The sequence below is a fragment of the Corapipo altera genome, unplaced genomic scaffold, assembly GCF_003945725.1.
Source record: "Corapipo altera isolate COAL_440 unplaced genomic scaffold, ASM394572v1 181b, whole genome shotgun sequence".
Classification (NCBI taxonomy): Eukaryota; Metazoa; Chordata; class Aves; order Passeriformes; family Pipridae; genus Corapipo; species Corapipo altera.
In genome coordinates, this window is record NW_020884963.1 from 1917636 (window position 1) to 1936771 (window position 19136).

Here is a 19136-nt window from a genome sequence, read left to right on the forward strand (position 1 = left end):
TGGGGCAGGTGGAGCTGCAGGTGAGAAGGGAGATCTGGGGTTCCCCCTTGCTGGCCCAGCTGGAGCAGAACATTCTTGCACTGGATGTGGCCACAAAAGCTCTTTGAAGTCCCTGGGGGCTGCCCAGCAGTGCTGGAACCTCCATCAGCTGTTGGCTGAAAGGGACAGAGCATTCTGAGAATAATCCTGCCCAGATCCTGAAATAGAGCAGAGCTGACCTGTAAAAAATCCTGGCCACTCATCTGTTATCTTAAATTTGCTGTCTTTTCCTCCTGCAGGTCTCTGACCGGCCGAGGTGCTGTGGAATTAGATCCATTTTACATAGCATAAATATTTAACAGCTCTGGAGCATGTAGTTTAATATTAAACAGACAGGCTTATAAATACTTCAGAATTATAGGTGCTGTCACACTACATGGAAATGGTTTGATAGGATCTAGGAGAAATATTTAGGTTTGACAGGAGAGGAAGTGATGAGGGTTAGAGGGAATCAGCCACATTTTTATGGGCTGGAGGAGCCCATAAAAAAAACACCACCAAGAAAAGTTGTGCAGCTTCTGTTCTTGAAAGGCAATTTGGGTGAGTTTCCTCCCCCTCAGGAAACAACAGACTGGTTCCCACCCTGCTCTCTTCAAGGAATGAAAACAATCACAATCTTAAGAAAACACTGTAGAGAAAACAGAACAATTCAGTAGCCAGTGCTCGGTGAGATCTCACTGGTTGGAAGTGGGTCCATTCAGTGGGGGATTATCTTGATTAGAAAGACAAGTGGAGCTTAATCAGGGATTTAGATGCTCTTGAGCCTTGTTAGTTTAAGCCCATGTACTACATTTTGCCACCTAAGAGAGTTTAAAGTTTATTATTGGTGGGTTTGCTTTAAGAAAATAAACAAAATCCCCACCGGCCCTGCTGGGACCGGCTGTGCCTGAGCCAGGAGCAGCTCGGCCCTCGCAGGGGATGGGGACAGCACTGACCAAAACCTGGGGACTGTTTCAGTTCTCCCTTCTACCCACCAGCTTCCTGTGTGATCCCTCAAAGTCATTTCTCTTCCCAGCAGGTTCTCCAGGCGTGTGGGGTCCAATTTCCCGTGAAATCTTCCAAATGCATTTCAGGATTAGCCCCTCCAGGCCTCTGTTCCCATCTGTGAGACAGAGATAAAGCAGAACTCGAGAGAAATGTGTTAAAATAAAAGGGAGGTACATTTTATCCCATAGGAGGCTGAACTATAAGTAATAAAAGCAGGGAAGTTGTGTGTATTTCTGGTTCACCCATCAGCAGTGCAGGTGGGTTCTCTGTGCCAAAATCATGGCAAAACTAACTTTTTCTGTGTATATTCTGTAGCCTGTAAGAATGTGGAATGACATGCTAAGGGACATGACTTCCAAACATTCTGGCACATTCAGACCTCTGGAGTTTTAGTATTCTGTGACAGTTTCATGACACACCATAGCTTGCTTCCTACTTCTGAAGTTGGCTGTAGCATTCTCAGGTAATGTGTTTTGTCTCTGATGAATTCTGCTACCAAAGCACAGTTACAATGTTCAATGCAATGTGATTTTCCAGTGCAGTGGGGTTACCAGGAATGGTGATTGTACAAAGGAACTTGAGTCAGCTCTTCCATCAGAAATATTTCAGTTTATGGCCTGGAAAGGCAGAGAAGGCACAGAGGCTTCTGTGGACCTTGGAGACAAATTTCCTGTGGGGTTGGTGTGGAGTTGGGAGCTGTGGGCTGAGCTGGGCCAATCCCTGATGCAGAGATTTCTTGGAAGGTGTGCCCTGAGCACTGGTTAATTTTTATCCTGGCAGGGCCTCAGGCAGTGTTGGTCTCTGTCATGTTCCCTGTCCACCTGCCCAAGTATTTCACTGATTGAGAGAGAAGCTGCTTTTGCACGTGACAGCAAAGCTCTAACACACTGCTGGCTCGGTTTGGTTCCTGTTTCAACTTGGCAGAGCCAAATGTCAGGAGAAGACTCTCCCTTTGTGCCTCAGATTTATGCTCCTTTTGCCCAAGGGGAGCCTTTGGGTCAAGCCCTTGGACGGTCAAAGGCGAGGCAGGTCCATGAGCAAGGTGGGGTTTTCCAGTGCTGTTGTCAGAATCCAGGTGTTCCCAGTGAGGTCAGTGAGCATCCCAGACAGAGAGCAGGTCCCAAAGGCCTCGGAGTCCGAGGGTGACATGTCTGTGTCACAGCCCCACCAGGGCCCTCTGTGTTCACCAAAGGGCTGCTGTCCCTGAGTTACCGCCCGGGGAGGGACGAGCAGCGTGGGGAGGGGAGGTGTTTGCTGCAGAGGAAGGCTGGACTTTCCAGGGCCTGTACTGCAAGGAGAAGGAGCAGGTCCAAGGGATGGACTTTGCAGGACTATTGCTGCTGTGCCTGGGTCCCACAGAGCAGTCAGGAGCTGTCCCTGGGGTGACACCACAGTCCCCGCCGGGCGCCGTCCATCACCCGGGAGCTGATGTCCAGAACAGCAGCAGGTCTTCAGGAGCTAAAAACTGAGAGACAGCTCCTTTTCTCCTAATTTAATTTAATTTTTATCAGTGGTGACTGTTTACATTTGTGCTGACAGGCTGAAGGACAGCACCAGCCACTGCACAAACACTCTTATTCTGGTTCGGGGAAACAATTGCTACGTCTGGATGCCTTTGGGACCTTCCCAAATCCTTGTCAATTAGTGTCAGCAGTGTTAACTTGGCATGTTCCAGCACCTGCCAGGACTGCTGTCAGACAGCCCTGTGTGACAGGGTTTCAGCTTTATACCATTGTGCAGGACAGTTGTTCATGTCCCACTCCTTTAGACACTGTTAAGCAACCGAAACCTGGATCCCCCAGGTTATTGGGCACCTGTTTCTTTGCTGATTGCAGCTCTCACAGGACACTTTTGTTTTCCCTTCACCAGGGTGAACCAACTTGTGATGCCACCAGCCTCTGTGAAAGTCTGAGACGGTGAGTGACCCAAACCAGCAGTAGGTTTCAAGCTGCTGCTGTGCCCCAAGCCCCCTGCCCACCCATTCCTTTCCTCATTATTGGAGAGAAGTTTCCTTAGCCAGCCCTGGTCTGCACCTTTACTCCCTTCAAACCAGAGGAAATAAGAATGGGGAACCCAGGGGTCACCTCAAATGTCCTTTGTGGTATCGAGCTGCTTCCAGAACCTGGTGCTCCCTTCTTTGAGCAGGTGAGACCAGGTAACCCCTGTCCCCCTGACCAGCAGCAGGTGTGACTGTCCCAGCCAGAACTGAGAACATCCCTGGTGTTCACAAACCTCCTGCTGCCCTGCCCTGGGTCCAGCACCAGCTGCCCTCAAACCACCATTCTTAACTTCTCCCAAACCTTTGTTTTCTGGCAGCACCTGATCTTTCATGTTGTTGCTGGACTGTCCCCACTGCCACCCTCGATCCAGGGTGACAACTCTGAGCCAGGGGGACCATCCCCTTCCTGCTGCCCTCCCTTCTCCCTCATGTCCATGTTGTCCTTATCACTCCCCCACAGCCACGAGTCATAAACACTTCCCAGCACTTCACTGGAGCCAGAATTAATTAAAGCAACTTTTTGAAGAGGAGGTTTCTTTCCCCATAAATTAAATGCACTGAAGGACTAATCAGAAAATCAGAACTCAGTAAGACACTTAAGAATGGCCTTTTGAGGGAAAATATTTCAGACAATCTCTAGCACAGCAGATGTGTTATTTCCACAGAGGGCAGTGGATTCTGGGATAGGGCTGCCAGGAGCTTGCAGGCTCTGGGCTGGATGTGTGCTCACACATTATTATTTATCAGTAGCTCTGAGATAAAAGTTTGGGGGTTGGTTTTTTATGTTTGTTTTGGGTTTCTTTAGAAAACAAAACGCTCAACAAATCTGGGAGGAAATACAAGATGGTGTTGCTGAGACTTGCCTTATAAAAGTGACCACTTGGGTCCTGGGCACAGCAAGGCTTTTCACTGCACTTTCTTCTTTTTTGGTCTAGTTTTGTGCACGTTGAGATAAATCAAGCCACTGTCATAAGGAATTGTTCTGTAACTGAGCAGTCACTGATTTTATTTCATAACATGGTGCACAGACCCTCTGACAGGAAATCCTGTAGTGAGAGAACTGGTTATCCCTGCCCTGTTACCTTGGAAAGCTGCTGGAGAGGCCCCAGAGTGCATGAGTGGCTCCTGAAAGCCAACCTGGGCCACCAGCAGAGCCTGCTCTGCCCTGGCAGCAGCCAGAGCTGGGCTGTGCTGCTGGGCCCTCCAAGGGACAGCAGGTTGGAAAATGACAATTTAAGGCACGAGGCAGTCCCTCTTTTCTTTAATAAACTGAGGGGCTTAAAAACAACCTAGCAAAAATATCCCTGTAATCTGCTGAGCTGCTTCATCAGGAACAGTTGTACTGGCACACCTGGCAAACAGGACATGGCTGATGCCCCAAAATACTGCAGACAGGAGCTACACCTGCTGCTGGTCACCTCCTGGAGGAGGCTGTGCCTGGATCACAGGGCATTTGTTTCCCATTCCAAACAGCTACAGCACATCCCAAAGTGCTGCCTCCACCCTGGGCAGGCTTTGTTGGCCCCCCTTGCACAGAGACAAAGGGTCTCGGAGCTGGCCCTGCCCCAAAGCTGGGATACACCTTTACCAATCCATCCCTGTGACCTCCCCATAAACCCCCTTCCCTTCCCTGTTCCCAGGTGCCACCGAAGGAAAGGACACGTGGACTCTGCTCCCACCACACCAATCTCAAGCTCGAAGCCCTTCCATGCTGGATACCAGTGGATCCTCCAGCTCCACACCACCCTGAGGGGTTCTCCAGCACCAAATCCATCCCCCCACTCCAGCCTGCGGGGTCAGGCACCAGGAGATGGAGCAGGGCAGTGGGAACACGGGACCTGCTGCAGCACAAGGACATCTGTTCCTTTGAGCATCAGCAACTGGCCCCTGGACCCAAAATGTGCTGCCCAAGTGAGTGACTGTAGATTGTGTACATGGTTCTAGTTGTAGCCAATGAAGTCCACATGGTTTGTAGGACTGGTGTCCTATGGAATGCTGCTGCTCTGCCAGCACTCCCACACCCACCAACTGCACTAGCTGGGGACCTGTTCTGTACATCACCTTTGCTTTGACACTGAAGGCTCAACTCAGATTATTATTTTTTATTTAAATATGTCATAAGATGCTTTATCTCTGCTGAAGACATTAGATGAGATATATATATATATATATATTTAGATAGACAGTTTTTATTTAAACGTTTAAAACCTGGAGCTGCCTGTGCAACCACAGCAGACATGAGTAACGTCCACAGCTCTCCTTGGCTCAGTGCCCTGCAAGAGTTCCAGTGGGTGACCTCCCTGTCACCTGAGGCTGAGCAACGGGCAGAGGAGAGAGAGTCTCACTGCACTGGGAATGCTGGTGGTTGTCACAGAAAGGCCCAGTACGTTGGACAGAAATCCCTACGGGCTCTGGAGTTTTCAAATTCAGCCTCGCCTGGGAGGTTCACAGGCTTTTAAAATACCAAAATCCACCTGGCTGAATCGCTGAACCTTGGGCCTGGGAGTGCAATACTGCTGTGCCAGTGACCTCGTGCTTTGTTTACATGATGCCATATCACACGGACTGTCGATGCTAATTCTCCCTGTCAGTGTTCCAAAGCAGTGGCTGATACTCTGTTTCCTGGGAGCAGCGTTTGGGCTCCTGCACACCCAACCCTGCCCAGTCCAAGTGCTCTCCCTGGGGTGTCACCTGTACCTTCAGAAAGGTGCATTTGAGACCTTTCAGACAAGGCCAGTGTCTGAAGTGGGCGAGTCTCAACTGCAGGGACGTGTCATGGGGCCACTTCACTGGGGTTTTGTTTCCTTGTTCCCTGCACTTGGCCTCCAGGAGCCAAAGTGATGCAGTGCCAGGTGGGTGCTGCAGCAGCGTGGGGGAGGAAGGAGAGCACAGAGAGCACAGGCCCTGCCCAGCCAGGCTGCCTCACATGGGGCTCCATGAGCTCCCCACCCCTGTCCCTGCTCACCCCTGTCCCGCAGGTCAGATCCCCCTCAGCTCACACCTCGAGCAGGGGAAGGCCCCTCCTGTGCTTGTGGCTCACCAGGGGCTGCAGTTGGGCTCCAAGCAGGACTAAATCAGCTCAGGAAATGCCAGACTGGGACTGGATGCGGGGTAAGACTGGAAGCTGCTGTTCTGGCTGTGCCGCAAAGTTGCCCAGAGACACAGGAAGGTCCTGTTGGTAAATCTGGGTGTACCTCCCATTCCCTTCCAGGATGTGCTGGGACCTACAGCAGAGCCTTGCAGTGGGGATGGGATGGTTGTGATTCCAGGTGCTCACCCCACAGCCAGTCCCTGCCCAGGCAGGTTCCAGAGGTGGCTCCTGTCACCTCGTGAGCCTTTCCCCCTCCTCAGACCCCACAGGACTCCTCTGCAAAGGCTCTGTCACCTAAAATACCTTAACAACAGCTCTAAGATCTAGCTAAAGAACCAGAGCCAGAACTGTTCCTCGAGTGCCTGGGCATCCTCTGGAGAGCGGCAAGTGGGTGCTAGAAATAACAAAGCAAAGCAAATCCCAAACAATGCTTCACTTCCCACCTCGTGCCACTGTTTACATTGGTAGGGGAAACACGGCCTCTGCAGTGTGGGAGCCAAACTCTTGGCTTTAAAGGCACATGAATTTCTGATTCCTGTTAAGAAATTCCTTGTTAAGCTGTTTAAAAAGAAACAAAAAGCAACCTAACAATCAGTCATTTCATCTCAGAGACCAAAGAAGATTAACCACATTTCCGAAATTGCTTTTCCAATAGGCTCCCTCTGTTGTAGCATTTACTGTCAACAAAATGAAACATTCCTGTTAAGGTTCAGAGATTAGGAATTCTCCTTAAACTTAATTCTCTGGAGTCAGCCATGACAAGGGAACTGAAGTGGTTTGTAGTGTCCTTGTGCCAGGCCCTGGTCCCTGTCAGAGCTCGGTGCTGTCAGGGGCTGGTTTTATCTTCTGAAGGAAATGCTGTGGGCTCTGTTGAATGAGAGGGAAGGGAGCAAGCAAGGGAGTGAGAAATGAGTCTTACCTGCACCAAGGGATCCCTGAATCCCTGCTCCCACATGTTCCAGGCTAGGAGAGGGAGGCTCGGGCTCCTCCCAGTTCCCCACGGTCTGTGGGACCCACAGTGTCAGGTCCTTGCTGTGTTCACTCACCAGGGTCTGTGCAGTGCCCAGAGGGCACCAGGGAGGCTCCAGGCTGCCCTCAGTGAACCACGAGGGTTTTCTTCTCCCCCACTTTGTAAAGGGGATTTTCTAAAGCATTAACTGCCCCCTCCCAGCTGATCCTGCACTGGCACCACTGCCCAAGCAATGGTTTGTACACAGGGAGGGGAACTGAGGCAGCAGGAACTGCCCAGAGAGGCAAGAAAATAACCCAAAAGGCAGCAAAGTGCCAACCCAAGTGGCTCCAGCTGCCATGGCTCCCAGGGCAGGTCTGGGTGGCCCCAGGAGCCTCTCCCCTTTCAGACTGGCCAAGGGAGACCCTCAGGGTGAGACTAAACCCCCCAAATGACTGGCTGTGCTCTGGGAAGCAGAGTTCTCTCAGCACCCTCCGTCCCAGCTGCTTGTTTTCTTCCCCATTTGCTTTATTGTTTGGTAAACCAGCACTTACAATCACTTTTACTATGTGATGTATGGGAGTATTAGTATATTTTTCTTGTTATACAAGGGAGGAGTATAAAATAGTTTTCTGATTTCTTTCAGAAGCAAATGACTATTTTATTTTTTAAGAGCAATTGATTGTGAATCTCAGAGTATAAAAAAAAAAAGATAAATAAGCCAAATATATACCTTTATGTAAATTAAGAAATAAAAGTATTTAAAATGTACCTCCTGGCTCCTTTTCTTGTGTCACCTCTTGGCTGTGGTTGCTGGGTTGATCCCTGGGACAAGGCTGCACCACACAGCACCCCCTCTCCAGTGTCCTTTTCCTTCAGCACAGGGCAAGTGTCCAGGCCAGGACACCCCTAAAGCAAAGGACCTGTCACTGAAACCACCACCCCTTTTGGCAGCACCATCTCAGGGCTTTCAGCTCAATCATTCTGTGTCAGTGACTTGATTAAGCATAATTTTATAAATTCTGATGTTCCAGCAGATGGGCTCTGAGGCTCAGCAGCTTTAGCTGGGTTTGGGTCATGGACATACCCATGTGTGTGCACCCACACCCCCTCCCCTTCATGAACCCTGGCTCTGTAGAGCCACCAAGGCCACTCAAGCTCTGACAAACAACAGCCTCGTGGGCTGGCACAGGGTGAGCACCCTGACCCTCTCCAAAACCTGCTGTGCAGCACCTCATGGAGCCCAAGCTGGCACTGTTGTGTCCTGCTGTCTCTGGTGCCTTTACCATGGTTGTAGCAGAGGGGTTGACTGCATGGCAACCTCTCCTGAGCAACCCCAACACTGCACCCATCTCCCACTGTCCCTGGCAAGATCTCTGTGTGACACATAGGACACTACTTAAAAAATCACAGACTCACAGAATGGGCTGGAGGGACCTTAAAGCTCATCCCATTCCATCCCCTGCCACAGGCAGGGACACCTTCCACTAGCCCAGGTTGCTGCAAACCCTGTCCAGCCTGGCCTTGGACACTCCCAGGGATGGGGCAGCCACAGCTTCTCTGGGCAACCTGTGCCAGGGCCTCCCCACCCTCTCAGGAGTCCAAATCCCTCCCTGGAGCTCACTGCCCAGGGCCTGTGGCTATTTTCTTGCATCCAGAAGAACCCTCGAGCTCTTCTCACTGCCAAAGAGCTCTGGACAGCTGAAAAGGCTTCATTAAAATCAAAGCATGCCCTGTCCCCTGAAGTCCTGAAGGTCGAGCGACAGACAGGACATGAAATCAAGTAAAATGAAACCTTTGTGATTGTTAAAAGGCACAAATAAGTGCTGGTGCAACAGGATTTGACTCAGTGGATTAGTGACTGCTTTCTCTAAGCTGTGCAACAAAGCCAGCCTGCAGCCAGGTAATTTAATTGGCAAGAGAGTTGTTAGTGAAGCAGGACTCTCACCGTGCCCTGCAGCTCTCCTGTCCCCTCTCCCCTTGCCTGTTCCACGGGCACTGGAGACTGAGCACCCCATGGCCACGGCGAGGCAGAGGTCACTCACCTCTCCAGCTCAGCCACTGACATCTGGCACTGCCCAGCTGCCACCCCTCTGTCACAAACAACAGCTGGCACTGCTTTAACCTTGTGCTTTGCCCTTCCCAGAACGAGTGATGAGCTGATCCACATGAACTCTTCACCGCAGTGACCCTGGCAGGTATCCCAGAGCAGCTCAGCCCAGCTCGGTGGCCTCAGCTCACTCAGGACCTGCCCAGAGCAGTGGCCACAGCAGGAGTGGGGTGGCTCTGGGTGCCACACACGTGCTCTCTGGAAGCAGGTGAAGGTTCTTTCCCTGAGCTGCCTGGAGAGAGCCCCCTCATCCAGCTCCCTCCCCTGCTTCCCACCCCCACCCCTGCCTGCTGTTCCTCCTCTAGTTCTGCACAGCAGTGGCACAAAGTCCAGGGATGTCCTACTTAGAGGCACAGAGAAGGAAAGGGATAATCAGTGAGAGTGTTCAGATCTGAGCCCCCTGCTCTCCTCTCGATCACTGAACAGAGGCAGCCCTGACCTGCAGCCTCCTGTGCACTTCATTTGCACAACACAGGGAAACTCTGGGGACAGCTGGAGGGGCTGAGCCGGGATTGAGGTTTTAACCAGGCAATGAACCAGCTCTCAACAGTAAATGGCAGAGGCAGGGCAGCATCCCCAGTGCCCACAGGCCCCTTTGGAGCAGAGGGTCTTTTTCCTGGAGACAGGATTGGCAATAATTGCCAACATCTGCCTGGGAACAAAGACCTGCAGCTCTTCTGCAGGCTGCAACAGCAGCTCTTGCAGTCAAGATCCTTCAGCCACCTCCAGAGGAATAAGTGGTTTGGGAAAAAAGGTTCAGCAGGAGGAGTCCAGGCCTAAAGTGCTCTGTTGGAGCACCACAGAGATGCAGGGACCAGGCACCCTCCTGAGGGTCTGGTCTGCACTGCCCTGGTCACACCCCAGCAGCCCAAGTCTCCATCCTGTTTGGGGACCTCTGTGAACCCTCCTGAGGTTGGAGGCCAACAGTGAGCAGGGTGAGGGTGCCCTTCACCTCCTGCCCCAATCTGTGCCACTACCTAAAGAGTGCTTGACTTGCAGGGTCCAGAGCCTGCCAGTTCCTCCTCTCCCAGGAGCTGCATCCTCCCAGGCAACACCACAGAGCTCCTCAGTCCTGCCTCCCCCGAGAGCTGGAGGGAGCCGGCTGTGGAGGCAGGAAGGACACTCTCTGCTGAACCCTGCCAGCCAGTGGGCACAGAACTCCAGCCCTCACCTGCTGCCCACAGGAGCCAGTGCACTCCTTGGATGTGCAGCAGAGCCTGTGGGATCTCTGCTGGGACAGGGAAATGGGAAGCTGCACCTACCTGTGGCCTGCAATGGGCAGTGCCGTGTCCCTGCCAGCTGCTGTCTCACAGGGACTCCCCTGCCATTTGAGAAGAGAATCATTGCAAAGGCAGATAAATAGCCACAGGCAAACACAGCCCTTTGCAGCTCTTCTCTCACTCCCTCCAAAAGCAACATGACATTTCCAGTGCCCTTATCTCTGCCTGGTGGTACAGACCCACCTGCGGGGTGAGAGCTGAAGGCACAGCAGGCACAGCCCTGCTCCAGGCCCTTCCCTCTGCCAGGAGCCAGCACCAAACTCCTCTGCAGGAGGGAGGAGAGCACTGGGGCCTTCACAGAATCACAGAATCACTGAGGTTGGGAAAGAGTTTTGGGATCATCAAGTCCAACCACTGACCCAGCCCTGCTCCCTCAGATGCTGGGAGAGGAGTCAGGGCCAGGCCTCCAGGAACAGGGGGGACAAGGAAGGGAGGGAGGAGGCAACTACAATATAAATAGTGTTTCAAACACTTTGAGGCTCAGCTCTCAACAAGAACCAGGTACCCAACACATGGGAGAACTTGCTCCTGGTGCTCTCCAAAGGGGTGACAGCATTCCAGCAGTCAGGAGCCTGGGGATAAATAAGCAGATGCAATTCCAAGCAGCCACCTTCCCAGACTGTTTGTTGTAAGCCTGCTGTTCCAGGTGCCCTGCATGGCTGCACACAGGCTGCTGGCCTGGCAGAGGGGCCAATCAATCAACCATTTCAATTGTTTCACTGATTTATTGATGTCCCTGCTCTACCATAGGGGCCATGACCCCTCCTGCACCCAGGAGCAAACAGGCAAGAAAACCAGATCATGGTAGTTACTGACAACACCAGACTGGCCAAACTGGGAATATCTGACCCCTGAGTTTGCTTGTGCAAACCCCTTTAAGCCCAGACATTTCAGAGGCTGCATCTCCCAGACTGGAAAAGCTGTGGGGCCCAGGCAGGACAGGAATGAGCCTTTAGGAGCTGCTTCTGAACCCGACACACGGCTTGACCACAAGACTCAGCAGTGCCAGCACACCTACCCAGCTCCCCAGGGAATCCAAACCAGCCTCTCACTTCTGCCTTTGGAAATCATGGAGACAGGGGACAGGCTGCTTGGCACTGCCAGAGAAGAGAGTGGGCATCTCCAGGAGCCTGCAGGATATACAACCTCCTGAAGCTCCCTGTGCTCTGGGCTGAACCCTCCACACAAGCCAGACCCGCAGCTTTAGAGCTTTAGCATCGTGGAAGGTTTATTTAAAAGTCATGGAGGGCATAAAAACTATAGTTAAAAAAGATATTACAACAGTCTACTGAGCCATGCTAGCCATGCCAGGTCTGGGTGAGTCCATGGAGTTTACTCCTGCAGCACTGCAGTTTTTTTCTCTTTTCTTTTCTTCTTGACTTTGTCCTGCTTCTGCTGGTTGGCTTTGCCCTGCTTCTGCTGGGTCTCCTGGAGGACACTCCCCTTGGGTTTCTTTGCAGCTGGAACCTGCTCAGCTTCATCACCTGCATCCTGTTTTCTTTTTCTGTTTTTGTTTTTCCTCTTCTTCTTCTTCTTCTCAGCCACAGCATCTCCTCCATTAACAGCGGGGAGGGTCCCACCGCCCGCCTTTGCCACTCCGTTCTCCCTGACCCCTTTGTTGGGATTCTTGTGTTTGCTGCCTTTCTTCTGCTTGGGGGTCTCTGTTCCCAGGGGCTGCTCCTCTGGGGCTGCTGGTTCTCCATCTCCAGCCAGTGCTACCCCGTTCTCCTGGGTGCCTTTCTTGCGATTCTTGCGTTTCTTGGTCTCTGGCAGGAAGCCTTTCTTCTTCCTCTTCAGCGGCTCCGTGTCCTGCACAGGCTTACTGGCTGTCTTGTCCTTCTTGGGCTTCCTGCAGAGAGAATGCCAAAAATCAAGAGCAACTCAATTTACAGCCAGGGAAGAGTGTGATCCATGTGACAGCAGTCCGTGAAGCACAGCAGAGGTGCGGGAAGCACGGGAAGCTGCGAGGATGAGTGTTATCCCTGGAGCTGTTCCTGAGCCTGCACAGGGACTGAAAGGAACAGCAGGAGCTGGACCAGGACTGATCAAAGCATGTGGAGATGTGAGGAAGAACCCCCATTCCATGGTCACGCTGTGCTTACCCCCACCTCGAGCACACCTGCCTGTGGCCCCGTGCAAGGCTACTGAGACACAGCAAGGCCTTCGCTGTGCTACACAATCCCAAGAGATTGTCCAGCAAGAACCTCCAAGAGCCCATTCCAGTTCCACCAGGGCAGCCTTTGTGTGCCTGCATGGCAGCCACTGCTGCTGCTGTTCTGACAACAGCTGCCCCAGCACCCAGCCTGTGCTGCTCTGCACCAGAAAGGGGCCCCAAAAAAGGACCCAGGCTCTAATTCCACGGCCTGGTTTTCAATGTGAAGCACTGAAGCATAATCACTGAATGCTCCTCAGCTTCCAGAGCTGCAAGGCACCCACTCAAAGAGCCAGGCTGGGGATCCCTGGAGAGGACTGAAGGTTCTGGCATATACTCTCTGGTATCCAGTCACTTCCCAAGGCAGCCTCACATCTGCAGAATTAATCCACAGCGATGTGATGGGAGCTTAGTGACTCGTCCTGGCCTAGAAATTTCTCTGCAGCTTTGGCTCTTAAGCCAGGCTGCCATGTGGGACAGCTGCAAAGCAGGGACTGTCCTTGGGTCATCAGCTGTCTCACTCTGTTGGCAGGTATCAAACATACCACACATGCTCACAACCCTTTCCCAAAAAGGGACCGATCCTAAGCACGTAAGCACATGAATAATGAGCCCAGTATTATTCCAAACAAGTAAAACAAGAAGCATCTCTACCCAACCAGCCCAGGAGCTCCATTTAACTCAAAACTCCAGCCTGAGCTCCCTGCCTTGACTTCCTCTCTCTTCCCACCTGCCCACACCAGTGGACACAAGCAGGACAGGCAGGGAGGCCCCCAGACAAGCCCAAAAGCTGGAATTCCCAGCACACGTACGTGTGATTGAGCCAGCGCATCACGTTCCAGTAGAGAGAGTCGAGCCGGGGCGAATTCCCAATGTCTTCCAGCTGGTTCAGGGACAGCAGCACCTTCTCCACCTCCGTCAGCTTCACATTCAGCTTCTGCAAGAGGCAAGGAGAGACAAGTGAGCTCAGAAAGGGCACTCACAGCAGCAGGAAGGGCACAGGAGATCCTTAGGGAGAGGCTATGGCAGGAAGAACCAATCCCGCCTGGCTTCTCCGAGCCACTGCTCTGAGCCCACCTGCAACACCAGCTTGGGAGCACAAACTGAAGGCACCATCAGGTACCAGGGTTTGACTGAAAACTGAGTCTCTAGCATGAGAGGCATGAGTCTTAACATGCCTTTAACATGCCAGGTAGAACTGCAGTGGCATAAAAGGGACCAGAGGGTCCTTTGGTTCTGTTTCCTTTCCAGTCCATGGCTGGGAGCAGTGGGAATGAGATTCATGACCATGCACCCAACCAAGAGAAAAGCAGCAGCACTTTCAGTCTGGTTTCTAAAGGTCTGACAGCCTCTTCTGTAAACCATTGGATAATTTCAGCAAAACCTGGCAGAAAAGGGTGTCTCAAAGGCAATTCAGCTCCTACAAGAGCCTTGGAAATAATCTCTCTTCTCCACCCACTTTCCTATTAGGTCTTCACAAAGAAACAGGCTGTGGTCAGAACTCAGGGCTTATCAGTAGGAAACTGGGCTTCAGCAATTCTGCTGCTTGGGGTATTTTGCTCCAGTAAGTAAAACCATATTAGAGACACATTTTGTCACCTACAGAAAATCCTCTCGTGTTCAAAAAAGTCGTTTTCCATCAGGGAAACAAAGCCCCAGAACAAAGCTTCACTCCCACTCATAAAGCTACTGAGTAAGTCTCAGTTTTTGGGAATCAGAATCTCTGGGGTTCAGTGGAGAGGACAGAGCAATCACCTGGGACAAAATCCACCCTCCCTGTAACCCAGGTTTTATTTCTGCTGGTAAGAAAGGAGACGCCACACGTGTTTGCTGAACACGGCACAAATCCTTCAGCAAGCCCTTGGAGATCAGCTCCCTCAGACAAGAGGGATTTTTCTGTCCTCAGATCCAACCAGGCATCCCCTCTGGGGGTACCTTTGGTAGGAAATGAGGTGGGATGGAGCAGTCACAAGGCAAAATCCAAGTGTGACATTTAAAAGATACTCAGAAAACAGCTGTTTGCCACACACACTGGGTCACACACTCACCTGCTCTGTCACAGTTTTGAGGAGAAAGTTCAACAGCTCCAAGCTCTTGGCAACTTTCTCTTTCTCAGCCTTCATGATGGGTTTTCCAAGTGTTTTCAAACACTGCAAATTAAATGGGAAGATCGAGAAGAAACACACGTTAAATGGGGAAACAAATCACACTTCTCAGGAGAAAGCAGAAAACAAGTAATTAATGGTAGGATTCACCTCTCAACAAAATAACTCTGGAACACAAAACCCACCAAACTCTGGAAAAGCTCAGGAGGGCACACGGTGGAAGCTGCTGATGCCCAGGTTAATTCAGAAACAGCTGGACAACATAAGAGCAAGCAATACCACAAAGGTACCACCCTGCTGCTCTCCCTAAAGCTAAAGCAGAACTGGAGACATGTTGCTGCTTCCTGGAGAAAAAGAGGTAAAATAATCTCTGCCCCTGCTCTGGCAAGGCCAGGAGGCTCCCAGACAACAGACTCACCTGAGGGACCACAGCTACTCAGCTGCAGGAGCTGAGTAAAGCACTGCTGCAAAAATCCATTACAGCTTATGCCCAGGAAATCCCAAGTGCCAGCCTAGAACAGGCCTTGTCAAGCTTAAATTCACAGAAATAACTGAGGGAAAGATCTCCCCTGTGTTCCCTTTATGTGCTGTGGGGTTTCTGAGCCAGTGAAAGGTCTGGCTTAGAAGAAAATCACTCCAAAGATCGGTCAAATAAAAGCCAGTTATTTACGAGTGGAAAAGGGCAGAAAATAGCCATAAAAAGGCAGCTGGATCAAAGAGGCTGCCCAGTGGCTCAGGGGCACTGATCCTCTGCCTGCAGCTGGGCCTGCAGCCCTCCTTACATGGTTGTTTTCTCTCCCACTCAGCTTGTGTGTGGACACACTCAGCACAGCAAACCCCACGTGGATTACACCAACATGAAACAGGATTTCCAGGACAAGTGTATCGTAGACAGAGCCATGTCCCATCACAGCCTGCCCCTCTTGAGAAGGCTGCACTTGTGGCCAAGCCCTTCTTTGCTTGGAATTTGGACCTTCCAAGCCAGCCAAGGGGCAAAGTCCACCCCAGGTTCAGCATCCTCAGGCTGAAAAGTCCCTGCCCCAAACCTTTACCCAGCAGTGGGAGGTCGTCGTTCTCTCCCAAACCACGTATTGCTTTTGCTTCAGTGAGACTGCAAGTCATTTTAAGGACTCTGAGCAAACTGTTCTCCATTTATATCAGCAGAGAGTTGGCAAAAAAAGTAAAAAATCCTTGCAGACACTGGGAGAAATAAGAAATCTATTCCCCAAAGCAAGTTGTTTCAGTAGTGACACCCACAACAGGCAAATAATGATGCCCAGCAAGAGCACAGGGAACACTTCCAGCTGAAAAAGTGGGGAGACCAGATAATGTATCTGCAGAAACAGCAACCTTCAAGTAGAATTACTTACTGCCTGTGCAGGTTCCACACCCTGGGAGTATCTTTTTTAAGAAATAAAGATACAGTTATTTCCTGTCCAGGATGGTCCACTCAAGCCCTGTATTAGAAAGCAACCACGTCCTGCTGGCTGGAGTTCAAGCTGCAACTTCATCTGACTATCAATAACTGGCTAATTACTCTCTCCTGATATAGGCAGATGCACTGCAACTCTATTCCAGAGCTGTCATTAACCTACAAGGTCACACAATTCAACAGCTCTAACATCTCTCAGGTAAAACAACAAATATAGGGGGTGTGATTGGAAAAAAATAATAAATATTCACAGGTAGGATATAACACCCCATGGCCCACGCACACTCTGTTTATTAGGCTTAATAACAATAACAATGAACCAAAAAAAAAATCTGAGTTGCATAAATATTTTCTTTGCAGTTTCAAGAATATTGCCAAGCTAGCAGTCATTCCTTGTGGTTAAATTAGCTTTCAGGGAGGCTACTGAGATCCTTATCTTGCTAAGTTGTGCACAAGTTCACAGCGAGAGAAAATCAGTATGGACTGTCAGCTCCTCGGGACAAGAGGAATCAGGGCAGTGCTGAGATGGAGCCACAGTGAAGTCAGCTGTCATTTCATCTTTTCCATATACAAACACTTTAGAATTAAAAAGGTGTTAAAAATAAATTGCATTTTCTCTTCACTGTAGATGAGTGATGTAGACGACTGCATTTAAATTGTGCTGGCTTGACTCTGCCTGTTCTTGCTGCCCCTGATGCTTTGAAGGGTTTGAAACAAATCCTACTGAAGTAACAGAAAAGTCCTGTAGCTCTGAGCAACACCTGAGGGGCTGATTTTCAGCAGTCTGGAAGCTGTTTTCAGGTGCTCAGGAGACTGGGATGTGCATCTAGTTTGGGGTGCCCGACCAAACTCATGCAGAGCTGTGGAATGAAAAGGGTGGCTGGCCCAGCTGGAGATGGAAAATATCACTGGTCTAGTGACTAAATATCTATTAAAAGCAGTGTTTTGCATGAGTCTGGAAGCACAAGCACAGTTCTACCAATGTAAATAGCCAGAAGCAACCCGGCACAATTTAGATGCTCCGCGAACAAATAGCTCCCTACTGAAATGGATCACTTTAAAACAGCTCTCAAAGACCAGGGAGGAACAAGGAAGAGAGGGAGGGTGACTGGAGAGGAGCAGCAAGGAAGCAGCAGATAATTCATTCCTACAGAATGCTCAATTTTCTCTAGTCCAGAATCAGAATGGATTGGCTTTGGGGAAGCTGGATTTACATAAAGCTTTACTATTTCTCAACATGGGTCTGCTTCTCCCTTTCGTTTCTGCTGCAAAGTGTGTAAAAGAAATTTACTCCAAAGAGCACAAAGATACCAGCACCTCTCTATGTGGCATGGTTGAGACAGTCAAACCTCCTTAAAGACTCCCAATTCCTGCTCAGCCCAGTGCCACTCATTATCCTGATCTCACCACTCAGGGCACTTCCCCATCAGCATTCCATGAGATGGTATCTCCTGCTGGGCATTGCTTCACTCTCCTCCTCCCAGAGCAGGGAGTGCACACACTGGAGGGTTTGCTCCGATGGGATTTGTGTTATTTGTGTTAGTATGAGACACCAACACAAACATCCTCACTCTGGTTATGTAAAAAAAGCTGACTTTGGGCTGGGACTGCTGACAAGCCTTGAGGAATGGCTCCCTGGGAATGAAATCCCAAGTCTCCTCAATGGGAACTGGGTCCAGACCTCAAAAGCAGCTGTCCCAAACTTAATCCCAAGTATCTGTCATAACTTCTTGCTACTTAAGGTACCAAGCACTGCTCCCTCACTCAGCTCCCCCAGATGTGAAGTCAACTCTGCCACCCCAATTGCAGAGGTCAGTCACTTTACAGGCCCGTGGTGATTTCATTTTGGGAATCTATATAATACAATCATAAAATTAAAGCAGAGGCTATTATGTAACAGATGGCAAACTGTAACACATGGCAAACATGCCTTAAAAAGAGAAGCAGTGTTTCAGTCCTCTGCAGCACCCTTGGGAGAGCCCCAAACACTGATCAGATCACAGAGACTTGCACAAGGATCTGTTTTACATAGCAAGACTGAGGCACAAAGCAGGGGTTTGCTTCCAGCTATGCTACAGGTCAGTGGTGGAGTGTTAAGGGAAAACCCAGAAGAACTCGTCTAACCACCTGTTCTGTGATTCTCTGCCATGTGCTGTTCCAAAGGTATCCAAATCTCCCTTTCCCTGCCCTCTGAAAGCATTACCAACCCAAGGGTCACACAAGCCAATCACTCAATACTAAAAGCAGAGAGACCACAAGATTTATACCCAACAGCTACACTTGCATCACCTGCTGATTTATGTTGCTTTTCTCTCACTTTCTGCTTTTCTTACTCTGCTCCTTCAGTACCAGCCAGTCCCACTTCACAGGGAATCTCAGTTCCAGCTCAGCAATACCTGCGATGGTTAATCATGCCCATACATCTGAGCTGTCAGCAGATCTGGGCAGGTCATTTTCCAAAAAGAGAAACTATGGAGGCAGTTTTCACAGCTGGAACTCCCATCTCATCTCAAGCCAATACAGCAGTACAGCTCCTGCCTCACCCTGCACAGATTCAGCTGGCAGAGATGGTTTTGCCTTGTTATGTCAGACACGTTGCTTCCAAAACCCTCCGGCTCTTTCTGGAGGAGGGCACTCCTGGATCCAAAGTTCTCTGCCTCTTGGACCTCTAGAGAACAGCACACCCTCAGCATCTTAACAATCAGTGCTTTTTCTTATATTCCATATGACACGTGGAGGTAACTCAACCACTGCAGAATCCATCTCTCACTGCACTTCACAGCATTCCTCTGTCTTCACAAAGTATAAAACAAGTTTGTCAGAGCACAGGAGGTGAATATCCACAGTGATTCAGTCACACAAGTAGGACAGAGGGCTTGCAAGCAGTTAACCACATAGATCCATGCCTCTGTTTCCCAGGTAGGATTTTAGTCTAAGCTCAAGACACTCCTGAAACCAGCCACACAGCAAGAAGTGGTGCATGTGCACCTAC

At 50.5% G+C, this 19136-nt stretch overlaps 2 protein-coding genes across 3 annotated transcripts in view; one reads left to right on the forward strand and one right to left on the reverse strand.

Annotated features, from left to right (window-relative positions):
* Positions 1-7927, forward strand: part of SPNS2 (sphingolipid transporter 2) — a 132400-nt gene extending 124473 nt beyond the window's left edge. For both annotated transcript variants that reach the window (XM_027664450.1, XM_027664451.1), the window contains 2 exons: positions 2896-2942; positions 4666-7927. In XM_027664450.1, coding sequence (XP_027520251.1) covers positions 2896-2938 — 43 coding nt within the window. In that variant the 3' untranslated portion in view covers positions 2939-2942; positions 4666-7927. The remainder of the gene's footprint in view (positions 1-2895; positions 2943-4665) is intronic.
* Positions 7928-11657: 3730 nt separating this feature from the next.
* The window catches only part of MYBBP1A (MYB binding protein 1a), a 56534-nt gene continuing 49055 nt past the window's right edge, over positions 11658-19136 (reverse strand). The window contains exons 25-27 of the mRNA XM_027664405.1: positions 14656-14757; positions 13420-13544; positions 11658-12304 (exon numbers count right to left, since the gene is read on the reverse strand). Of these exons, the coding sequence (XP_027520206.1) occupies positions 11788-12304; positions 13420-13544; positions 14656-14757 (744 nt within the window). The 3' untranslated portion in view covers positions 11658-11787. The remainder of the gene's footprint in view (positions 12305-13419; positions 13545-14655; positions 14758-19136) is intronic.